Source organism: Oreochromis niloticus, linkage group LG14 (assembly GCF_001858045.2).
Source record: "Oreochromis niloticus isolate F11D_XX linkage group LG14, O_niloticus_UMD_NMBU, whole genome shotgun sequence".
Lineage (NCBI taxonomy): Eukaryota > Metazoa > Chordata > Actinopteri > Cichliformes > Cichlidae > Oreochromis > Oreochromis niloticus.
The window spans coordinates 32,132,848-32,152,560 of NC_031979.2; the positions used below are offsets into that span (position 1 = coordinate 32,132,848).

At 38.8% G+C, this 19,713-nt stretch overlaps 2 protein-coding genes across 4 annotated transcripts in view; both read left to right on the forward strand.

Moving 5' to 3' along the window:
• Positions 1 to 2,895: 2,895 nt before the first annotated feature.
• Positions 2,896 to 8,551, forward strand: nars2 (asparaginyl-tRNA synthetase 2, mitochondrial). The gene is made up of 14 exons (XM_003450158.4): positions 2,896 to 3,239; positions 4,167 to 4,276; positions 4,382 to 4,502; positions 4,601 to 4,741; positions 4,822 to 4,902; positions 5,017 to 5,111; positions 5,337 to 5,469; positions 5,992 to 6,090; positions 6,200 to 6,237; positions 6,334 to 6,400; positions 6,511 to 6,648; positions 6,774 to 6,871; positions 8,202 to 8,228; positions 8,319 to 8,551. Exons 1-14 carry the CDS (start codon positions 3,078 to 3,080, stop codon positions 8,461 to 8,463), a joined length of 1,455 nt encoding a protein of 484 aa, XP_003450206.1. The 5' UTR covers positions 2,896 to 3,077; the 3' UTR covers positions 8,464 to 8,551.
• Positions 8,552 to 9,133: 582 nt separating this feature from the next.
• The window catches only part of gab2 (GRB2-associated binding protein 2), a 34,613-nt gene continuing 24,033 nt past the window's right edge, over positions 9,134 to 19,713 (forward strand). For 2 of the 3 annotated variants that reach the window (XM_005455067.4, XM_025898116.1), the window contains exon 1: positions 9,135 to 9,531. In XM_005455067.4, coding sequence (XP_005455124.1) covers positions 9,460 to 9,531 — 72 coding nt within the window. In that variant the 5' untranslated portion in view covers positions 9,135 to 9,459. Of the gene's footprint in view, positions 9,532 to 19,713 lie in introns of all 3 variants that reach the window. The other variant, XM_005455068.4, reaches the window with a different exon arrangement.

Here is a 19,713-nt window from a genome sequence, read left to right on the forward strand (position 1 = left end):
AGCAAGAACTTTATAAAACACAGTGTTCACAAGGTGATTGCCATTAAAGTTGTCTTTGATATAGCTAGCGAGAAAAAAAATAGACCCTGTATGGAACACATTTAACACAAAGTACACACTGAGTAAAAACAGAAAAGGATGAATGTAATCATCGTGGTTGGTCTGACAGGGGACAACCCCACAGTAACAATGGCAGTTATTTCTCCTACACATGATTAATTTATTCCACTTTGAGAGGGAAAGCCTAACATGATGTCAGATAGTCTTTTCTTTTCTTTGCAGAATTTTCTAGACACAGCTTTCAAAAGATGCTCATAAATGTTACTTTACAAGCAAATTAGATGGAACATCTAAAATAGTGTAAATAATAGTGTTACTAGTGTATATTTCTATCAAAATATATCCACTCTGTAGACAAACAGTGAGCACTGAGAAACAGCAGCCGTTGCATTTTTGCTTTATAAAATACTATAAAGAGTTTGTCCGAATTTTCTGTTTTAAAGGAATAATCGATGGACTATCTAAGCACTAGGACAAATACACCATTTTTATTTTACAAAGTAAAAATGATCTATCTGTGATGGTTAGTATAATTTTCAGAGTGAATATCTTGAGCAGTTTACTTAATGGGTATTTTCGCTCAGTTGGAGATTGCTCAAACTGGCACATTACATATAAACCCACACAAACAGAGTATTGTAGTAGTAAGTCATAGGTAAAGCAGTGCAGCAGCCCAAATCTCTTTTAGTAAGGGTTGTTAGTTCCTTTTGATTTGTGTTTGGCTGCCTGTCACCAAAACCCATTCCCCGAAATCACATCACTATAATGGTCTAATCAGCACTTAACGACCCATGTTACATAAAATCAATGCACCCTTCCTTTTGAGAATGCAGAATATTTGGAGGGGCAGCTGAAGGCTTGTGAAAGGGGGCAGGGGAGGCTGTCAATAGGGTGCCGCAACCATTGGACAAGCATGCCTACTGAGAGCAGGGGATGCACTTGCCCTCCAAGTTCAGTGATCCTCCTGAGATCAAAGCTTTTACAGCAAAATCCTTTGTTTTGCTGACTAATCTTGTATTGATTTTAACAAGTTGTTAAGCTCTATTGCAGTTGTCAGACCGCTGCCAAACAACTCTTCTACCTGTAGAGGCTAAAAGAAGCAGGAGCTACAGTTCTAACAGGGAGAACTATTTAATTCTTTTCTTGTTATAGGAGGAATAGCGTTTTACTTGGCTTTTTTCTCCCCTTTTCTTCTCATTTTTTTCCGTAGTTATGCAACAGTTTTAAAGTCGTACCCATACTGTGTTTACCTAGTTTCGTGCATATATTGTTTTGTGGTTCTTGTGGGAGGATGAGAATCTGTGGAAATAAAAAAAAAATGCGACAACCCATCAAGTATCTCTCCCACGTGCAAGTTGTCACGGAAAAAAATTCAAATCAATCAGAGCTTTGCACTGTGGGCACTGCAACCTCGCTGTTCCTGTTGATGCGGAGAAAACAGTTTTGGATGCAACCTGAACTGACTGTGCGCTGGACTATCCGCTGCCAACCAAAGCCAGCAGGTCCTTTGCATTGTGGTTGGTAGAACTGCAGAGAGAACATAACAATGCCAGCTTGCTTTCATTTCAGTAGGGCTCGGAGCTGCAAATGAATAATATATTGGAAGCAACTCGGGGGTAAATGAATAAATCTACACTAGGTGGGGATTTTTAAAGGGAGAAGAAAATATCATAGAGCTACAGCACTACCTTGTGGTAGAGTAAGATATTGCGCGACATTACACTAAACGGGGACCAGTTCATTATTCTGACAGGAGGATACATACAGTTCATACAGTTAATTTTGGTGTATTGAGAGGGGCGGATTTTCACCGGGTTTCAAACCCAGAGTCGATGCCAAAAATGACAAAAAAAAAAGAAGCATTTTACATGCTTTTTGTCAATTAATCAAAAAAATAGAATTGTTCTGCTTCCTGTTAAAATAAGGCCATGTACATAACTGCTCCATCCAGGCTGGAGATAATTAATATCAATGACCTTGCTAACGTTTCAAATGTATCATGTTGAGTTTAATGATGATATGTCATAAGCAGCCGGAGGTGGAGACACCCGGCTCTGGTCAGGGGCTCCAAAGCTGACAGGCGAGACCAGGTGAATAATAGTCCATGGCATCTTATTATATTGCTGGCGTGATCTGATTTACTCCAGCAGCAAATGGTGGGAAGAGACCCAGTGTCGTTGTGGGTATTGAATTAACGAGGTTTACGCGCAAATGAACCCCACACTGACGGCAGATACATCACGAAAGATTAAAGAACATTTCCACGTGGCTGTGATAGGTGTTCGGCTTGCTTCGTTACACTCCTGACTCACTCCACATGTGTTCGCTTTACAGCCGAAAATGTTTTGGAAATTTTGGAAGTTAGCGGGGTTGACTGACATTTGCATGAACTCTTCACCCCAATCTACCCGAAGAGATGTTTTTTTCCCCTTCTTTTTTTCCAGCAGGTAATGGGACATTTGACACATTTTTACATCCAAGATCACAAAATCCATCTACGCATTGTCATTACTGATATAGGGAGTAAGAAGGGCATTACAGCAAAGGTTCTTACAAACCTTTGAACAGTGTATAGTATTTTCATGTTTTATGATTTCCCCTGTTAGAAAATAAATAAATAAATAAATAAATACGACTAAACAATGTAAATTATACTGTTAATAAAAAAAAATCAAATGTTAATAAAAATGACTGTGAAAAAAAAAAATAATCCCGACCCTCCTGGGTATTTTTTATAGGTTCGTCTTTAAATAACACTACAACTCCCTGCAGCAAGAAACAGAAATCTGATTGGATTTTAATAAACCACGTGACTGGATTGGACGAATGGTGAAAGACCTAAACAGGAAGCGTTGCATTCACTCTCAGACAACGTGAAATCTGACAGTCAACTCCAGACAAAATGCGGTGCATATAATAAAACTGTTAAATATATTGTCTTCCAAGTCTTCAGATTGTGATTGTAGCATGTTGTGCTTTTAGCGGGTTCTGCGTCGGAAACAACAGCATTTGTTACAATGTTGCAGTCGGCAGCTAAAGTCCTTTCTTTTGCATCAGCCACCTCAGTATCTCGGGGAATAGCGGCAGGTATTCGACATTATTGTAAGAATACACCAACTAAACTAAGAGTGTCCCAAGCTCTGTCTGGGGCAGAATTGGGATCTAACATTAAAGTTCAGGTAAGTTCTGTTTATTGGTTAGTATTTTCTGGTAACTGCGCTTATTTGTGCGATCAAACCTGCCGCAGGAACTTCAGCTCATTTGCAGCTAAACTCACAACAATGGTGGCTTGTTATATGTGATTGCTAAGAATCTGCTGAAAAAATCTTAAGCCTTATGCAAATCCTGCTGAAACTTGTAAATAGTAAGTAAATAACAATTTTTGTAAAAACCACTTTATGCTAATTTGCCTGAGTGCATGCGTGGAGCTTAGTTAGCGACAAACTAAACTGGCATTTGTAAAAGTTAACCACTGCTAACTCTAAATAATTTTTTGCTGACTCCCAGCCATCACTAGCTGAAAATTTGTTATATCACCACATTATCATATTTTCACTATGCCGTTATGCGACTGTAGTAAAACATCTTGTTTTGCCTCTAAGTTACACTCAAAGCAAGTGTATTATTAGGTGGAGAGAAAGAGTCCATAAAAATAACTGTATAAACATAAATGAGCTGCTTTTTTGTAGCATCTTTCTAGTTTTATTGACCACTCACACATTCATAGAGGGTTTTCTTTTTACAATATGTTGCCCAAGGTCACTTCCACATATTGGATGTAAACAAAATCCTTAAATAATCTCCTTAAGTGCAATATTATTAATTCATTATTCAATTTGATGATCTCAGAATTCCATTTGAAACGATTATGGTTATTGTTAGTACCGGTACATCACAACACCCATACCCTGATGCCTAATGCTGCACTTTCTCACTTACTTTCAAATAATATCGTACCACATTCTATGCATTTATGTGCCATGTTGAGAAAGAACAAGCAGTGAGTTCTCAAATTACCAACATCCTGATTATGTAAGCAAAATGTGCACATTTTGTTTTACCAGATGGAATAGCTGAGTGTAGTTTGTTCTGTGTCTTTGTTTTAGGGATGGGTTCGCTCGGTTAGAGCTCAGAAAGCCAATGTCTTTCTCCATGTGAATGACGGGAGCTCCTTGCAGTCATTGCAGGTTATCGCAAGTTCAGAGCTGAATGATCCGTAAGCATTTCGGCATTACTCCCTATAGACAATCCTCCTGCCACACAGTTTCTGACATGAAAAGTGCATGCTTAGAATATTCTTTTGTTTTTCTCACAAATTTAGGTTGCTCACATTTGGTAGTGCCGTTGAAGTCACGGGCATTCTTAAGAAAAGTCCACACCAAAAACAACCAGTTGAACTTGATGCTAAGCAAATCAATGTAGTTGGAGAATGTAACCCTGTGGTAAGAACAAATGTCTCATACACATTTTGTAACTGTTTATATGATTGCTATAGGAATCATGGTTTTATTGTATTTTGTTTTATATTCTTCTTTTTAAGGATTTTCCCTTTAAAATCAAAGAGCGGCATGGCCTTGAGTATATTCGCCAATTTCCTCATCTCAGGTGCAGAACAAATGCTTTTAGCTCCCTGTTGAGGATACGAAGTGAGGCCACTGCAGCAATTCACTCATATTTCAAGGTGAGAACATCAGGAGAGGAGTTTCTTAAAAAATGAGGAGCAAGAGGTTTTGTTTTTATTGTTTACCTTTTTTCCTCCAGGACAATGGCTTTGTAGAGATTAACACTCCAATCATCACGTCAAATGACTGCGAAGGGGCAGGGGAGCTCTTTCAGGTTGAGGTGAGCATCTAAACACACTAACAGCACTGTTTTTTTTAAGTTAAAGCCTCGTGCTTTAGTCTGAGCAGAATTATGACACTGTTTGAAAACTTGAAATCCCCGCTTTTACCACAGCCATCAGGCCCAGATCATGCAGATGGAGAGAACTTTTTCTCTGTACCAGCCTACTTGACTGTGTCTGGACAACTTCATTTGGAAGTGGTGTCAGGGTGAGGTAAACTACAGAAAGTTGACAAATTACAGGAGAAATCAACTTGCTTTACGTTGTTGTCACATAACTATTGGATGTTAAGTGCTTAATTGTATTGTTTTTTTACCCTCATTTTACTTATGTAAATCAATTTCTCCACATTCTAAAGTTTACATAGTCATATCACTTGTATACAGCGATGTACACTAAAGTATGTTTCTGCTTATAACTCATACTCTTGTAGGGCTTTTTCTAAAGCCTACACATTTGGGCCAACTTTCCGTGCAGAGAACTCCCAAAGCAGACGCCACCTGGCTGAGTTTTACATGGTAGAGGCAGAGATCTCCTTCACACAGTCCTTAGAGGATCTCACTAAGGTTAGCTTTGTCATATTTGACCTGTATTCAACCTCAGATACAAAATGCTATTTGTCAGTGAAACAGGACATAGGATAACATGTTTCAGCCTGTTAACTTTTTATTCTATACTACATATTTCTGTACTGGTTATAGATTAATTCAGACTTCCATTATTTCAAATTCACAGATGTCTGCTGTTCTGTTTGTCAGTTTTTGTTTTAAAGTTTGCATCCCATATTAGGCCAAAGTCTAAAGACATGCTTGCTAGGTTAGTGGTTGTGATTTAAGGTAAATAAAGTGTTAAAAAGGTATAGAATAAACCGCTGTATGAATGTGTGGTTAATTGTGGCTTGTAGTATTAAGTGCTCTGTGTGATCAGTAAGATTAGAAAAGCATCTAAAATAAACTGAACTGATGTCATCATATAATTTCTGTGTACTGAACTTCAAATTTTGCAAATTCCCCATGTGACTTTTAAAGTTGCCCTTGTACACAGTTGCCTGGGAAAGCTTTAATTATTAAACTTGGCCTGCTCCTTAGGTTATGGAGGACATGTTCAGATTTGCCACAGAGCATGTATTGGCTCACTGTGTGGAGGATGTGGATTTGTTTCACAAGCATGTGACTCCTGGGCACAGGGTAAGTCCTGAAGGACACTTGGGGACATAACCTGGTTCCAGCCATGACTGTGTCTGACTTCATTATTAGCTCAACTTACGTGTTTCCTCTTGCATTCATATATCTCAAGGACACTGTAGATGCTATGCTAAAGAATAGCTTTCCTGTGTAAGTCTCTTCCTTTTCTGTATATCACATTTAAAAGTGGATCACATAAATAATGTGGAGACAAAAGTTGAAGGAATATTTGATGTCTTTTCTAAGGATTACCTACAGAGAAGCTATAGACATCCTGCGCCGCAGTTCAGAGAGATTTGCCTTCCCAACAGATGTGAGTGGCAATGATTACATTTTTATGGTGATATTGCAAACTAGATCTATTCCTCTACCCTCTGCTTGCTAACAACAAGTTTATTCCACATGGCTCTTCTTTTTGTACAGTGGGGCTGTGACCTTAAGACAGAACACGAGAAGTACCTGGTGAAACATTGTGGCAACATTCCAGTCTTTGTCACTGATTATCCTTATGATCTGAAGCCTTTTTATGCAAGAGACAACCAGGATCATCCTGAGCGTACAGTAAGAGTCAGTTATACTGTATAACAGGGTGAATGAATGATGTAACCTCTCATTTCCTTCTTTGTAATGTCAGTTAGGGTATGTCAGTAATTTGCATATCTGAGCTGATTTTGACTGTTGTGCAGGCAGCTGCGGTGGACCTTCTTGTGCCAGGAGTTGGAGAGCTCTGTGGGGGCTCCCTAAGAGAGGAGAGGCTGAATCTGCTGAGTGCTCGGCTGGAAGAGTAAGAATTCATACTCCACGAGTATAGGAAGGCTTATGCTAAAAGATTTAGACTACATTTTTCAATTTATCCTCAATTGCTTTAGAATTTTTCTTGAATGCATTCAGAGCAGTCATAATCCTGCCTGTGAGACTCTGGGCCAGCTGGTGCAGTTTAAGTCTTGCGGAGGCTGATTAAAATAAAGAAAATGCTCTATCCCCCCAACCCCACCCCTCCCTCATCTCTGACACATCTTGTTGTATCAGACTAGATGGGTTAGCATCTAGTTTGCATGGCTTAGTGTTTTACCTCACTGCCCATTAAAGATATTACACTGAAAGGAAACTTTTATTGCATGCTATTTCTGAAGTTTGATCATAAAGTTATATGACTCTGCCCATAAAAATCAAGATACCATACCTGATCTAAATTTGATTGATCTCCTGTTCAACGTTGTGTCTGTGCAGCCCGGCTGCTTTTTTTTAAAAGATCTCCCTTGATATGGTAAATGGTGACCTTTTAACTTGAATTTCATTTTTGGGAAGAGAACAAAGTTGCAGAGGGGCAAATCTGGCAAGTAGAGGTGAACGAATATCGCTGCACCTGCGTTTCTGTGGCCAAACAAAATGTTTCATTGCACTATGTGAAGGTACATTATGGCATTGAAGTTGAAGTAATTTTAGCTGGATTTCCTCTCTCAGATGTCTCAGGATGTTACTGTAGAACTCTGCATTGCTATTCTGACCCTGGGGGAGGAATTCAACTCGCACATGAATTAAAATAAATAAATAAATCAAAAAACACCTTGCCTGCTCTCGCACTCCTGACCTAATAGATCATTTTCAGACATCGACACTGCATGCACATCCGCTAAAATCTCCTGTGTGTCGCTGGGTCTCACCCAGAGATCTAGCTACCATTACAAATGAGAATACTTGGCATAAATATTGTGTCACGGAAGTTGATGTTTGCACAAGTTTAAGGTTCATGTTGAAAATTCAGGTGTGCAGTTGGTCAGAACAGGACATCTCGGGAGCAAAATAAAATTAGAAGCAGTGCTGCAAGTGGTCCAGAGTTTAACAAGAAGGTGACCTTGATGGGTGAATTCAGACAGCTTTACATAAATGTTGTTTTTCTATTTTCATGGGTGGAGTCTTGTAACTTTTTAATCACATCTCCTGTAATTTATATAAATGAATTTAGATGTTTGTAACCAAAAAAAGAAAATATTGTACTGTGCAAAATGTGGAGCATTTGTGTGGCACTTTCATGCAGCAGTGGACAAAAACCATTGAAATCATGCATTTATTGTAGAACTTGATCTCATGTCAATTATTGTACTTTTTTCCAGGGCTGGCTTGGAAGACGTCTATAGTTGGTAAAGTAATAATAGTAAAAAAAAATCTGTATATTTATGATATTTTAGTGGACATTAAAAGAAGTCTAAAAACATTTGTGAATTTTGCAGGTATCTGGACTTGAGGCGTTTTGGCTCTGTCCCTCATGGCGGCTTCGGACTGGGATTTGAGCGATATTTGCAATGCATTCTTGGTGTCGACAACATAAAAGATGTCATTCCTTTCCCAAGATTTTCTCATTCTTGTCTTCTGTGAAAAAACAATTCAAGCATTTTGGATATGTTAAAAAAATTATGTATGTCTGGGAAACATTAAATAAATGTAATATTCAGGATTGTTTTAATTTTGTTTATTTCTGTGTCTGCTTCTATAATGGGAATTACTCATTGCAGGAATTTGAATTGATATATTTTAGTTTTCAAGGAATACTTGATGACGTGAGCAATACTTCCTAATATTTCCTAGGGAACTGTTACTTGGTTACTTTAATTTTCTGGTTCACTTTTCAAACAAGGTTGGTTTTAAGAGCAAGATGTTAACATCCCACCAGATGGTGCCTTTTCCCATTTCAACTAGTGTGAAAATTCCAATTTTTTGCCAAGTTGAATTTGTTGCCTGGATCCATATTATCTGTTTTTCCAAAACGCAGAAAGTTAAGAAACTGCCTTCTGTCTGTCATAATATCTAACTATACTTGGATCACATTACGGGCTCATATAACACATTTGTTTGAATTATTTAGAGAAAAATAATGTACGGGGTTTGCAATAATAGAGAATCGCTTCTAGATCTGCTTGTGTTAGAGTCAAATGGATTTTGTTTTATCTGGAGTCGCTTGGGGAGCTGTTTAGTAGCAGATCTTCCCCCATCCTGTTCATCCCAGTGCAGCCCATCCCTCTATTCACGGTGGGCGTGGTATCTAAGGAAAACAAACTGCAGACACCCTATGATACTTCCTCACCCTGCATCAGTTGAGTTTGGCCGCGGCTCCTCGTCAGCCGGTTGTGCGTAATTGCCTAAGAGCAGAATCGCACCGTTTTGCACACCTCTTGTTTCACACGGTACCATTTGAAGCGACTATCTAAATCTCCGACCATCACTACTTTGATTTTTATCAAATGGGGGGAGCAGACAGCAGCAGGGAGAGCCAAACCCCGACAGCACTTTGAACAGGCAAGCCCTAAGGAGCCATCATGTACTAGTGGCAAACCGCAGTTTCAGAGCGAGAAGAAACAGCAGACACTGACAAACATGAGCGGCGGAGAAATCATCTTCCAAGGCTGGCTGAGAAAATCACCACCGGAGAAAAAACTCAGAAGATATGTAAGTGAATGCACTTCCGTTTAGTTTGTCTACGTTTAGAAGTTTGATCGGTACAGAAGTTACCCGATTTGTCTGCTTTCTCACTCTGCCAAAGTGACTCTTTGTGTTCATGTCATTTGATATTAACTGCTGTCAAACTCGTATAGTTTACTTGTAGCCGGTGCATCCTTTTTCTAACTCGTAAAGATCTCATAAAGACAGTTTAGTTACAGCATCACGCCCGCATAATAAAAGAAACGACTAATCTACAACAACAACAAATGACAATAAATTCAAAAAGATTTTCTGGGTTTAATCCGATTGCACAGTGAACAAACGAATGTTTGTAATGATTACTGATCTTTGGTGGTCTATAGAGTAAGCCTGAAGGCAGAACAGTGAATACAGAGCGTGTAAAGGGCAACGTTTTAAAACCTTCATGTCCCACAGATGAGACAGTATTCTGTGTTTCCTGTGATCTTTTCACTCTTTCTGACTGTACAGTTGTGTGTGTGTGTGTGTGTGTGTGTGTGTGTGTGTGTGTGTGTGCATCTAACATAGATATAGACAAACCAAAACAAGAGGATACTGAGCATTACATTATTGATTCTATGCAGGATTTACTGAACTATCCCATCAAGGTCCACTTGATGTTAAACCCTCACTTAACTGCTTCTGTATTGTGAACAGCAGGCAATTTGCAATATTTTATTAAACTAACATCATTTAGTAGGAAATGGTGATGGAAATTGTGCTTTAGTCTTGTAGTCCTAATTTTGATGTGGAGTCCACTAAAAGCATGAAAAGACAGCAGATTTTACATGAAAGGCCACCCGCTGGGATGTATGATAATAACATGGAGGTAAGCCTGTGCAATAGATGACAGCTGTCTATAATTTTGGCTAAAGAGCTGAGATGCACGCAAACTGTCGTTTGGTTTTATCCAAATATGATGAGGTAATGTCTAATCAACAACTGATGTGACCAGTTTTCATCCTAGCCAAGTCAACTAATGTCACAACACTTGAGTGCTTTGATAAGTCTATATAAGCCAAAGCTGCTGGTCTCTTGCTGGATGCTAGGCAGGGGAATGGCTACAAATCAGATAATAGGATTTATGAAGGCAGATAGAGCCATGAGACAATCTCCTATAAATACAGCTGTCCACTGTTTTTGTATGGTGTAGCGTTACCAGGCCTCTCCGTGTTCCTGCTAGCTGATTTTGCCATGATGTCATCTCTCTGTTTCATCTGGAAATCCATCCTTGAATGTCTTCAGATGCTGTCCTGTCATTTCCTCATTGTCTTCCACTTAAAGCTGGCTAATGTTTACACAGAGACCACCATCCACAGTATGGAACAGCAGCTGCAATACTACAGAGGAAAAAAATTTGCTTGGTTACAGTACTATATAAACAACCAGAGAGAAAAAAAACTCCCAAGGCAAGATAGAGCCCACATAATGGACTGCAAGCAAGAAAGCAGGGAGCAGCCTCGGAGCCCTTCTCACACTGCTTCTCACCCTGAAAAATAACCTATAAACAACTACACAAACACTGTTTCAGCCAGAAAACAGAGTCATGAGATGGAGTGTCCAGAACAGGCAGACTTGTGAATGCGATCATCTGTCCATCTGACATTCCTTCCACTTAAAGTCAGGCTATATGGACAATCAGGGCCATTTATTTACCAGTATTGCTGTCATCTGATGCAATTACGTGAATGTAGCGGGATATTTTCAGATACAATACTCCAGACATTCCTGAAGGTGTGCTGTGTTTGAGAACATGGTAGCAGCTTTGATCGGTCAGTAGTAGAGGTGTAAGGAATGTGTTGTTTTAGAGCTGTAACTGCCATGTATGTTAAAATGTTCAGTTCAGTCATGCCAATCAGAGGGGATTATTTATGAAAATATATCTTAATCCTTAACAACAATTTCCCTGTCAATATTCAACCATTTGTACCACCGTGCCCTTCCCAAACCAGCTGAGGCCTGTGTTTGTTAATCAGTAGTTAGCTGATGAAATAGTTGGTCATTGTATTTATCGTCTCCCGCGACCTTCCACAGATGATTTCTGAAAATATGCCACATAGCTCGCTGTAGAATCTGCTCGAGTGTAGGGCGAGAGTAAAAACTGGTACTACCACTGCAGGCCTGACATGCAAATCATGTGCAAAGCAAAACACTGCCAGTTAAAGCGTGGATGCAACTAGTGGAGAAGACAGGAGACAGCATGTTTATGCAATGTAATGACGAGTCATAGTTTAAGGTTTTCTAATTGTATATGTGAATCACTCGCCACAGTGACTTACTTACTGTACAACAGCTCCTCACTCCACAAATGCAGCCCATCTCAAACATGTGACAGTGGCTTTGCAGGCGTGTGGTTAATTTTCACTTCTTTCCCACCAAAAAAAGTCATGGTCTAAATGTAAATCACTTGGTTGGAGTTTATCTCCTCTTTGGGGCTGATTGAGGTTCCAGAGGTGGGCAGTGTTTTAATGCTGGGGGTGGGAGTGGCCCAGCTGCTTTTTTTGAACAACGTCCAGAATAAGCAGAAAGAACATGAAAACAACTGACGAATCCAGTGTGTTCCCAGTTCCTCTTGCATAGTTCGGCTGAGGTAATTTTTACTCATCATTCGTGGTCAGACAGTGAGCTTAATCATGTCTGCTATATGAAGCTGCAAACAATCTTCTACGTGTCGCTGCTGTCTACTAAACAATCTTCCCATTATAAAATCAATATATTGCAAATAATAACACTAAAGTTTGCACTAGTTTTTCTTGGCTTGTTGTAAAGAAGAAAAAAATCTTTTTTGGCTTCTTCCTCATTAGTTTCTTCCGAAATAGATACTTTCAGTATTGACATGTGTCACGATAAGTTATCTATATTAATCACGCACAGTGTGACTCACACTGCATACATTAAAAACTGTCTTTCTTGCTCGCCGGTTGATCAAGCTGCTGTTTGCTAAACTCTCCCCATCTGTCCGTTGTTGTATCTGACATCACAGACATGTTTGTTCAAATACAGTAAAGCGCTGCTACATTCCAGACAGATCATATCGGCAAGGTGATATCTTTTGCGTCTTCTTTCTCCCTCCTGCCCTTTTAAAAGGCTGTGCACTCTTTCCCTTGTGGATGGCACGCTGGAGAAGAGAGGAAGAGAGATGAGGGGAGTCAGTGAGGTTTGAAGGCAGGCATAGCAGAGCAGCAGGCTGTGTCCCACTGTCAGCTGCCGGGTCTGCTGTTGTTTTGCAGAGGGGCTTTGGGAAGTCCTTGCCCTTAGAGGTCAACTCCAAACACCTCCCAGTTCCTGCTTTGACAGACAACCAGCACTCCACAGACATTTTCCTTGTTCCATCTCATCTGTGGGCCTTTTCCCCCACAACACTGGGGTGGCTTTAAGTGACACTATTGAGATTCTTTTATTTTTTGCTAAAATCCTTAGATATGTTCACTTAAAAGGATTCTTGTGTTTGACCTTTGACTTTTTTTGTTGCTTTATAATCTGTTTATTATTTTTGGTTTTGCTTGGTGGGTTATACTGATTATTCTTTTATATATTTTGTCTGGTGTTCTTTCAGCAGTATATTGGCAGTCCACGAAATGAACTGAATGCAGATTATAAATATGTATTTATTTTTTCATGGTCTGATTTGAAACTTTGTTATGCCATACTCTGCTTTGCCATGAGCTCGTTGTGTTTTTGATGCGAAATGTAATTCTACCAATAGCAGATGCCAGACTTCCTTTGGATGGTACCTGCAGGAAGTATTGCGAAAAGTCCCATGACAGGAATAGTAATTAAATTGGTGAGTCGTACATAAATGCGTTTCTATTTATGAAAGCATTAAGAGCTGAGCTTAAAATAGTGTCCTTCTGAAGGAAATTAGAGCCTATTGATTTTTTTTCCTTTTGTGATTTGGACTAGCAGTGAGATCGTTTATGCTTTTTTGATGACATTTAAGAAAGCGCACATGGTTTAATATAATGGTGCTTCAAATAAAAATGCGTCAGACTACAACAACTTTCATCATAAACAGCTGACTTAAACAACTCCCGTGGTTATTCTGTTTTCATTTTTGACCTAAGTGGTAAAAGCAGTCTAGGAAAAAAATGCGCTGACGTCATCTGCAAGTTGTGCATGCATAAACTTTATGCTGGTTAGTTTCATGTTCACCCACGTGTGGAGTTTTTTCTCCATTTAGAGGAATCTAGTTTCTGTACTGATTAAATCCAAATGTAGAATAATTGACACAAATCACGCGATTAGTTCAAACGTAGATGTCATATGACTATCATTAGATCGTCCTCCTGAAGCAAGTGAGCTGTCATGCTGCAGTCACCAGCAAACGGAGGCATACATCTAAGTATAATTCGAGTTACGCCCACAAGTTAGAATATTTTTAACATTCAGTAAAATGATCTGATTATCAATACCACAAACTGAGATTAAGGTAGGATGGGAAAATGTGTATTTCTAGCATACATTTGAGTCAGCAAGCAAATAAGTAGGTGGTTGCTTTTTTTTTTTTTTTTTTGCTTTTTTTTTTAATAACAGCAGCTTGTTTTTGATATTATCACACTTCTTTGGATGTTCATCAGACTCTGGGATCTTAAAGGTGTTGTTCGCTGAAATTTCAATATGAAATATCTTCGAGAAATTAGTGTGGTTGATAGTTCGAATGAGCTTCGAGGAATGCACCCATGTGTGGAAAAACGGTGGGAGGGCACTGGCCAAACCGTGTTACCAGTTAAGAAAGTTTCGTAGGAGTTGTTATGTGTTTATACCATGAAATGTAAGTGTAGTAAATGCTTTAAATATGCCAAAACACAGACTCTTGTGTCTCTGTTTTATGTGAGTGCCTTTCAGCAGTACTTTGTAGGAGTTGGAAATGTAAAAACAAAGTGACTTTTGGTTGAGGTTGTGGTGCAGGTGGTTGTGGCAGTCATAATGAAAACAGTGACAAGCATGCATACGTTTCTGTATATGGCATTGGTAAATATTTTGCTTCAGGACATTGTAATACACTGGAAAAAACAAGTGTTTTGTCTTATATTTATGTATTTTTCCATGAAATGATAAGATCACATGTGTTCTAATTCTGGCTACTTGTATGGAGGAGTTTAACACGTTTTATTGATAATAATGCTTTTTTAATAATAGATGGTTTTCACATCATTCTAGGTCACATGCTAAAAGAGTTAAAGACAGAAAGACAAAAGATTAATATGTGAATAAATCAATTAAGCTTGGGCTTTTACATCATCATCGCTACAACTGCACCTCACTTAGGCATTCCTTTCATACGAACATCTAGACACGGATGAGTCATTGCATGCCAGTTATGGGAACTGAAATTTCCAACAACTGAGTTTAGATAAGAATAAACTAATGAGTAATGTTTGTAACCAGTGTATAAATATAGACTTCTAGGGCACTACACCACAGCTACCATTAAAACCTGATGCCTAATATTTTCTAGGTCTCCTTCATGCTGCCAAAAAAAGCTTTAATCAGTTGAGACATGGACATGTGTCTTCTGGGAATACCCTGTGGTGTCTGGCGCAGGGACATTGACTGCCGGTTATGTTTTGGGGCTTCCACAGTTTGGGCCTGTTCAGGTGCATTAGCTGATGCTCGATCGGATTGAGATCTTGGAATCTGGAGGCTTGGTCGATACCCCGTCCCTGAGCTCGTTCTGTTTTGTTTTTGATGGGGCAGTTAATTCTGAATATCTCCTCTTATTATCTTTAGTTTGGCATTTTGTTGAAAAATCCAGAAATTGTATTTATTTGTTATCTCAGTGTTGCTGAAAACATGTGTTTGGTTCCCACTGGTTCCGTTTCTTGTTCATGCTTACACAAAAGACGACGTGGATAATGATATGACGTCCATGATGACTCTATGGCGTGCTGTCCAGTCACAGGAGCATGTTCAGTGAGAGACGGAGATTACCTAAATGCACCACTAAACGACACAGGAAATCATTCCTGCCAGTAGCTATCTCCCTGTACAACGCCTCCATCTAATGCACAGTGCACACTGCAATAGTTACACCCTTTTTGCACATCATCTACAGTGAAATTAACAGTTTTACAGTTTTCTACATATATATATATATATATATAATTTCTTTAATATTATGCATATTTATAATTGAGCTATTAGTATATATTAGAGCTATTTCTTATTTTTGTAACTTTGTAATATATTGTATTATGTAATTCTGTTCAGTCTGTTACTGGAGCAACCACATCATTTCCTTAGGGATTAATAAAGTATTCTGATTCTGATTCTGATATGGAAAGATGCTCTTATAGTGAGGATCTTTACAGTGTTAGAGATTTGAATGTTGTCATTCTAAACCCTATAAATAGAAACTCTTTCATCATGTCAGTAACTTTTATGTCACTGGAACGTTGTATATTATCTTCACCATGATTATTTCTGGCACAAGTCAAGATGATAAAGCAAATGTTAAGTATTTAGCACCTAACTTTAAATAGTATATGTCTTTTAATATAGTCATTGATAGCTCTGGATCAGGTCTGTCCCTGATTTGCTATTGCTGGACCCAGAAACCTGCCAAGTGTTTATTTTATTTTTGTCTGTTTTCATCTCTCTGTGCTTTTCTTTTCTCTCTTCACTTTCCCAACGTGTCCAGGCAGAGGGCCACCTCTCTGGGTCTGGCTCTGCTGGAGGTCTCTTCATGTGAGAGGAAAATGTTCTCCCCACAGTCATTGTGCTTGCTCAGAAGGACTCATTGATTTTCTCTGTGTAATATTGAGGAGGAGAGGTTTACCTAATAATGTAAAGTTAGCTGGGATGTTGGGAATTGGTGCCTTGTAAATCTAATTTAACAACTACATTTATTCATTTTAAGTTGTAAAATGTTCATTAAATGTGCCACTTATTAAATGTACTACATTGGTGTCTCTTTAAATTATGGCTTAATTAATGATATTTTGCAAATCATCTGTCTGCTGCAAAACCTGAATATGAAGTAAAGTTCATATTCAGGTTTTGTCCAGTCGTAAAGGTTGATTCTCCCGAATTTAAAAATCCAAACGCTATTTCACACCACAAATTATAGCAACATGGCAAAGTGGCTATATGTTTTTGATTCATCCAAAAAGAAATTTCTACCATTAAGGCAAAAGAAGTCAGTTGTGAGCTGGACCATGAGCACATAAAAATAATAAAAGAACTTGTAAAACTTGTAAAAATGTAAATTTTTTCTTGGTCATTAAAAAGCAGCATCATGAAATTAAAATGCTAATTTATTTGATCATCTTATTCTCAAACAAAACAAAGAAAAAATATATCTACTATGTGGTGTACACAAAACATTCAGTGGCTGACTTCAGTGATGCACATGGCCTCATAGACATGTAGCTTGCAAATCCATTTGAGTGATTCTCCAACAAAAACCTCGCTGTGGTCAGATTTTCTCCTTGTATGTAAATGTTTCTGCTCTAGGACCACTTCCACTCCAGAGGTGTCTAATTCACTATAAATAAGACATATAAAACCACCTTGCAAGGAATTAGAAAGATCAGGAGATGTTCACAGCACATTCGCGTAGATGTGTACAAGCTGACGCAGATGGCAGAGGAAGCAACACAAAGAGTTCTGATTAAAGATAATGCTTCCCGTTAGTTAAACTGTCAGGGTGGGCTCATCTAAATAAGCCCAGCCTTTTTCTGATACGGAGACATGGCGAGCGATTACTCATTTTCATAATGATGCAACTGTTCAACCATCAATTGAAGCTGATTATATCTACTGAGAGCTTTTTAGAGGTTGTTTTTCAAAGGCTGTGTTGCAGATTTTGCAGATCATCGCCCCCGTGAAGCGAGTGAATGAGAGCAGTAGGTACCAAATGTTGCATCCCTCTTGATCATCGTCACACCTGTGCGATGAGGCTGTCTGTCATAGTGATGTGATGGCGTGGTATTTGGAATCCTATTTGCTAAAATGTTATGAAAGCTCAAAGGTATGAGGCTCTACTCTGCATATGAAGTTGTGTTCAGAGGACCTAGTTTGTATTTGCAGCCTCTAGCTCACCTCTGACCTTTTTTATTAACTCACGAGAATTTATGGGCATGTTTAGGTCTTATCTTTATGTGTTATGTATTCCAGCTGCTGTCCTTCCAAGGCTAGTGTTTTGACTATTGGGAAACCAGAGTGGTTTGATTTAAATTGCAGGAGTGCTCTAATGCATTTGCTATATTCCCCAGTAGTTTATATTCGCAGAAACTCTTCTGTTTAACATTTTTTCATGTTTACCTTACTGGGCACAAGGCCGGGACAAAGCTGCGTCCCACTCTTCTCCACTCAGTAAATGTAGCGGCTAACGATGCATACTGTTGGCACATTTTGTTTGTAACCTGAATTTATTGCAAGTGCTCCAGAATGTCTTTTATAAACTTTGTCTGCTTAACATCTTACTCAGAGCCAATGTAGAACCCTATGTGAACTCTACAGCTTCCAAAGAACCATTTGCGGCTTATGTAAGATTATATAAACGGATGTCGTATAGATAAATACAGATAAATGGTACCTTTTAAGCACAGACAAGACAAACTTACTTTTAGTGGATTATCTTTCTCCTTTCTTGCAGATTGATTATCTCATTGTTTTGTTTTCTTGGAGTTTTCAAGAAGAATCTTCACAATTCAGATTACACTGTGTTTTTATGCTGTGTAGATGGCCGGGTGATATTCTTCAGCTTAATCTCGATCACATTCCCTCACTTGCTCAAACTCCAGCCTGCTCCTACAATGTGTTGTTATGTGTGACCTGCTATTGATTGGGACTAGATAATCAGGGCTCTGTTGTCATTGTGTATCCAGCTTTGTCTCCTCTCGCATAAACTGGAATCACAAGTGTTTAGGCATTTACTCACAGAGTCACGGTCATTTTAACCATTGTCCTTCCTAATCCACATGTTGCAATGTCGTCCTCACTGTTCTTTTGTTGAAAGATTTTTCTTTTAAACCATAATCAAGCAGCATATAACCGGCACAAAAATTAAAGTATTAAACATTCCTCCTTCATTTCACTGTTATAGGATAAATATGTTTTTTTGTAGGAGGGCTACTATAATTGACAGTTGCTGAGGATGAGTGAAATGCAAAGCTACATCATGCTAACACTGTATGAGCACTCCTTGTTGCCTAGTATTATTAATAAATTTCACAAATAAGTTTTCATGGCAGGTAAAAGTGATCAGCGAATCCTGTTTTTACTTTACTTCACTGGCAATGACCAAGCACCTGTTTGTTTTCGTGCCGTCTCACAGGTGTTTTTAGTGTGTGAGCGCTATTAAACGAGGGCACGCCGGCCAAGGTGTCCAATTCAGCTTAAACCAAGTAAAGATGACATGATGTAATTCCCTTTTCCACAACGTGACCATAATAAAAGCTGGTAGTAGATTAGAAAATGTACACAAAGACACACAGGGTGATTACAGAGGGTCTGCTGCAGCTCTACAGTGCCAGTGTTTGTGCAGCTGTGTAGTGTGTGTGTGTGTACTACAGCATTCGGTAAACCAGAGGAGGTACAGTCAAAGAAACACAACCTGTTGTCTCTTCTTTCACTCCTTGAATAGTACCAGATGTAAACAAGACTATTCTAACCCCTAGCTTGGATAGCATAGTTTGTCATGACTGTTTGCTCATGCACATTTAAAAACATGTTGACTGATGTACGCCATCCAGCCTGTTGACACAGCCTACTACTAACCACACACTATGTATTGCCCTAGTGTTGTAAAAGGCACACCTTAGATAATTGTTTGGGCCACGGCCATCTCCAAGTTCATTAGACTGTGTAATTGGCACTGCGAGGCTCTATTTGTTCACGTACATCAGACAGAGCCTGTTTTTACTGTGTTTTACAGTAGACGAGCCAGTACAATACATTTTTGGATGACACTGTATTTATGATGCTAAGTTTGATATAAAACACATACCAGATAACTGCGTCCTTCTATTTCTGTGAAGTGGGAGCTTATTTCTGAGTTGGTTTGTTTTCCCACACAATTGGTTTCAAAGTCTGCCAAAAAAAACATCCTAAATAACAAAAGAAGCCGGCAATATTAGCTAGTTTTAGTCCTATTTTTAGATGCAACCACAGTCATAGAATTGTTTTGTATGGTTTTGGTATCGAGTGTTTTCCTTCCTATCCATC